Raw genomic sequence first — 5,501 nt, forward strand, 5'->3', positions numbered from 1 at the left:
CTGCCTGCCGCAATGTTCCAGACGCTCACCCCCGTCACAACTGTGACTCCCGCTGGTGAGAGCCATTCAGGTGCTGGAGCTGGAGCTTCAGCCACCTCCCCTTCAGCTTCGTCGAGTCCGCAGCACGGGGAGAGGGGCAAGAAGATGGGCAAGGAAATGTTCAAGGTGGGGAGATGAATGAATCAGAAACTCAGCTGAGAGTCGCCTTGTTTTTGTCTAAAAGAATGGTCGTGATGCAAATGGGGGGATAAGTGCAAATTATCTGCTATTTTGCTGATTATTTCTATTTTTTGTTGCTTCTTGAAGCATCACATGTTTTTGTTAGCCAACAGGAGGGAGGTGTGAAACAGTATGCAACAGGGATTCTCAGCCGGTCATGAACATTATCAACGTGGCCAACAACTTTATTCTCACTGTTTTGTTTCCTTCCTAATTGCAAAGAGTTGTGTCTGGGTACAAGTGGAATTAAATTACAAGTTGCAACCAAAGGAGATTTACTGTAAGTTGAGCCTCTGTGGAGTTTATGCCAACAGTCTGACTCATAATGGTTAAGACCAAAGACTGTAATAGGTAAAACAGTGGTTGGAGACTGTGGTAAATTCAAAACAAGAGCACTCAGAGAGCACATGTACCTCCACCAAGGCATAACATTTGCTTACACAAATGAGTCCCTAATAAAAAAAAAAGAGACCCAGAACAACACAAAATGTGTCCTAAAATCCTTGATCCAGATGGGATCTGGATCATCTTTTAGGGTATGATAGGCAGTTATACTGTGCATCTTACCTCAAAACTTCAGGCTTCTATCTTCATTACAAGCCAATTTATGGCAGAAAATATGTTAAATGGTGTTTTCAGTGTTACAGGATCCGGATACAGGATCATTTCATTTGGCCTGGTGGTAAACATTGCCACCCTACATACAGTATGTGTGTCAAATTTCAAACAAAAATTATTTTGATAACTTTTGACAGAGATAGATTTTTTTTATTTTGCACCATGTTAAAGATGAGAATTTTTGGTGATTTATTTTTTTTATTTTTTGTGACCTTGACTTTTGACCGTTTTCAGCTAAAATCTAATCACTTCTAGGGTTGTTCCATCTTCCTGATGATCCATCCATCCATTTGTCTGTAATTCTGCCAACCAACACACAGAACCAAAAACATAATGTCCTTGGCAGAGGTACCAATAGACAACCTCTTAAGACCAAAAGCCAAAGCTGCAACCCCAGTTTTAGCCACATTGACCAAGTGATCTTCATTAAATGTGTTTTAATGGGGTCTCGTGTTAAAAATAATAAAGAGCAAGTTACATTTTGAATTCCCATGCAGTCAAGGTGTTGAAGTTGCTATGCCTGGTTTTGAAGTAGGCCTACCTTCCTCTTCCCTCAGGATTTTCTGCTGGCGAAGCCTCCGGCCATGCCATCGAAGAAGACTGATCAGCCCAGCTTAGCAGGAACCTCAGAGGCATTCAGCACTTACTTCAGCCGTGTGGGCACAGCCCAGGACACGGACGACTGTGATGACTTTGACATTTCTCAAATGAATCTGACACCGGTCACCTCCACAACACCATCCACCAACTCACGTAAGGAGAATATCTGTTCACATCTGTTGTGTCATAATTTTTAACACATCTCATTGCGTAGCTATAAATGACTCAGCGTGTCCTCCCCTGTAGCACCCACCCCAGCGCCCAGACAGAGCTCTCCCTCAAAGTCCTCAGCCTCCCATGTCAGTGACCCCCCTACTGACGCCACAGACCCCCCCACAGATGACTCATTTGGAGAAGCAGAAGGCAGCCCTAGTCGCAGTGGAGAGGAAGATGCTGTAAGTGTCTGGATAACTGTATGTGTGTGTGTGTGTGTGTGTGTGTGAAACTGATAGCAGAAGATTGTGAAGTAAGTCAAGTGTGTGTGCCTTTAATAACTCACTTCTTATGCTGATTTAGCCTACACGGCATGTTGAGATCTGCTGATAAATAGCCTTTGTAGCAGTGTTGGCGGGCCAGGTAATCACTCTGGCCAGTACTATTTTGTCCTTTAATGTGTGAGTGTGTGCTTATATCAATGCCTGTGAGAAGGTGCACTTGAAGTGTGTGCTTGTGTGTGAACACAAGCAGTAGCGCATCTGCATAAGTATATGGTTCTGTGTGTGTGTGCGTGCGCATAGTCAACACAGCATTAAATTAGCTGGTGGAACTGTCAGAGACATCATTAAGCTGTTATTAATTCCAGCCAGGTAGCGTCCATACATCACTACTTCTATATGAACAGATTCATATTTGGTGAGATAGAGGAGGAATATAATGCCCCAGTTCATCTCCCAGGGGCAATTAATATTTATTTTACTAGCAGCACTTTAATCTGAGAGAGGATGTGAGAAAAATTTAAGTGAAATGAGACAATAAAAAAAGGGAAGGAGGAGAACCTCCCTTTATTTTTTGACCAAAAACCTTTTACAATCAGTGACCTTCCAAGAAACAAGACTTTTTGAGTAATTTCCCTGCCTCCATTTCTTTCTCTCGCTCTCTTTTTTGTTTCTTTTATGTTTGCCTCTTTCTTTTCTTTTGCTCTCCAGGCGTGAAACATTATTTTTATGCCTCCAATGCTGCTATTATTGAAAAAATAGAGAACTTTCACACTGCTGAAAATGTCACTGGGTCTGAATAACACACAGAAGCTTTACACAACCCAGGGAAATGTGCATTGGCGGCAGCTCTAAGTGAAGCAAAAAGGTTAGAAAGAAAGAAAGGAATATGGGAAAGATGGAGCGAATACAGAAACAGCCTCCCACTCTCTGTGGGGTCAGGTGTAAAAAGCTAAAGCATTTTATTTAAAAAATAAAAAAGCAGCAGATCAAGAAAACTGTAAATGAGTGCTCACATGTATGTGTGTTTAAGTATGTTTGTGTGTATCTGCAGAGGTGTTTCTCAGGCTGTGTGCACTGTGGTCTCTCACTCCAAGTGTCCTTATTTGCTCTTCAGATTAGTGACACCTTTTCTCTTTGCTTCCTGTTTATGTCTGTAGTCTTCACCACTCCTACAGTCCTCCTTTCAGATTTATTCTTCTCTGTCTAATTTTCACTTCCCCTTATTTGCCACTCTTATACTCCTCCATCAATCTTTCTCTCCAACCTTTTCTCTTCCTTCCTCCCTTTCCTTCCCTTTTTAGGTGTGTGGTTCTGGGTCGCCCTGCCCCAGCGAGGCGGCAGAGCCCAACCCAGACCAGGCCAGTCCAGAGGCTGGGAGCTAGATAGCAGCAGGGCAGGGTAGGTATGAATACCTCTGCATCCCAGTCGGTACTCCTCCTTCACCTCCCTGCTTTTATCTCTTCTTCTGGTTGACTGTTGTACCTCCCACTTACATCATTCTTGCATCTTATTTCCCATCTTTCCGCTGGCATTCTGCTGCTTCTCTGCTCTCATTAAAAAATGTTTAATTTTTTTTTCTTTATCCTTTACTTCTTATTGTGCATGCTCAAAGGAAGACAGCATGCATTTGACTGAGTCTGAGTGGTTTGTCGTGTGTGTGATTTGTGCATGTATGAGGATTTGGCTTTCCCATTGTAGCTTTATCTGGAGTTTTGTAAGTACTTGTTTTTAGGAAGTGGAATTGCACATCATTGCCCTCATTGTGCTCTGTCTTTGTGACATGTACCTAAAACACTCCCAGTTCCCTAAAATAGCACATATCTCACTGGGAAAACCACTAGTGTGTGACAGTCAATCAGAAACTGTGCACTTCAGTGAACAGGATGCCTTCTGGGATTTGCCAGTGTGTGCACAATATGTTGATCTTTGATGTGTAGCTTAATATAAAAATGGTGTGTGCTGTCTTTTTTTTGCATTGTTTTTTTTAATGCAATGTAACTTATTAAGAGGATCAAACTGTATGTATGTGCTTTCACATTTTATCATCATCCTGCAGGAAAACTTTCACACAACTTGCATAGGTTGGAAATTTCTTTTAGAGACATGTTAACATGCAGATCGCCAGTTCAAGGAGACCCACACATACATACACACCACAGAGGAGCGCCATTTGGTCCCTTTCTCCCTACCCGGTGTCCTCACCCACACAATTCCCGACTGTGGCTCTTTAATGATAGCTGCTGGCACTCACACAGGGAAAAATGTAATGGTTTTGTTTTCATCAGCTAATACTGGGGTGCCAAGATTAATGACTGCCCCAACATAATTGGCTTTAATTAAAGCCCAAGAAGCCTTCTAGTGCTTCCCCACTCCAGGAGAGGAGGAGGTGGAGTTGAGCTGCCTCTCTCCCCTGTTGGCCATCATCCTCCTATTCACTGAAAGCTACAGGGCAGCAGGTGGATGCGGGCCTTAAGTGGGAGGATTGATTGTAGAGTACTGAGTGGCTGAAGACCATGTTATGGCCAGAAGCACAGAGATTTTCTTCTGTACTAGGTGGACTGCTTTGGTCCCAGTCCAGTGATGTTGTTCCCATATGGTGTTTACTTGCTCAATCACATCGACTTTAGATATCTTCCCAACACAGACTCACACCTGTGTAATAGGTCCAGTTATTCCCAAGACAAGCACACCTGTGATTGGTGCTGTTGCCACCTGTGCTCATATTACAGCCAAAAATATTTGTGAGTTTGTGTGAGTGTGTTTGCTGCTGGCCATGAGCACCTGTCCTGTCTTCCCCCTCCCACTGTGCAACAGCAACAGAAATTTGTTCAGGCTCATGGGAGTTTACATGTTTTTCTGGGGTGATCTCATCATGTCCAGCGAACACTCCTGGGTTTCAGCCATGAAATGGCCTGCTTCCACGGTTCACTGAATAATCTTACATTGCTCCCCCTGCCCAGGGAGTACCACTCACTTGCAAGCATATAAGTGACCACACATGTACCAGCTGGGCCAGATGTTTTGGCCTTCAGGCTGATGCTGCACCAGCACCACCAGTCATACCTCCACCTAGTTCCCATCTGGGCCGGGGATGGTGGAGCTGAAGTGGCGCCACTTGGCACCCCTGGTTAGATGATGCAGAGTGACACTGCTGGGCTGTGGTTCTGGTGCAGAGGCTGAGCAGTGTGTGCTTGCTGTCACTGCTGGTCTCAGCCTCTTTGTCACCTCTGTCAGAGCCACTGACTGTCTGGCCTCAGTCGGTTCTACAGCTACAGGTCTGTACTGTATCCCAGAGCGGGAAGTCTCTGTTAAAGCATCCCTCCCAACCTTAACCCCACTTTCCATTATTGATAAATTTTTTCCTTAACTATGTCAATTAGTTGTTTAATCATCCTTAAAATACTTGAAAATACATTAAATTGACTCTACGTTAGGGAAGCAGAGTGGCACAACTCAGGACAATCAATAACTTTTTGCTCAGTAAACATTCGCATGTACTGTAGGTATATCTACACTTTAGGTTGAGCAATCACGTTTCCTCTGAGTTTCAGTTTGTAATACTTTAACCAATTAACTGTACTCAGCCCAAATTGTTGTATCTGACAAAGACTGCAGGACTGTAATGGA

The 5,501-nt window shown here is 43.6% G+C and overlaps 1 protein-coding gene across 1 annotated transcript in view; it reads left to right on the forward strand.

The window, feature by feature from the left end:
- The window catches only part of dab1a (DAB adaptor protein 1a), a 99,436-nt gene that overhangs the window by 92,686 nt on the left and 1,249 nt on the right, over positions 1–5,501 (forward strand). Inside the window, 4 exon segments of the mRNA XM_020603339.1 lie at positions 1–165; positions 1,395–1,590; positions 1,684–1,832; positions 3,176–3,272. The exon segment at positions 1–165 is cut by the window's left edge and continues 58 nt beyond it. Of these exon segments, the coding sequence (XP_020458995.1) occupies positions 1–165; positions 1,395–1,590; positions 1,684–1,832; positions 3,176–3,256 (591 nt within the window). The 3' untranslated portion in view covers positions 3,257–3,272.

This window comes from Monopterus albus, unplaced genomic scaffold, assembly GCF_001952655.1.
Source record: "Monopterus albus unplaced genomic scaffold, M_albus_1.0 scaffold61.1, whole genome shotgun sequence".
Taxonomy (NCBI): Eukaryota; Metazoa; Chordata; class Actinopteri; order Synbranchiformes; family Synbranchidae; genus Monopterus; species Monopterus albus.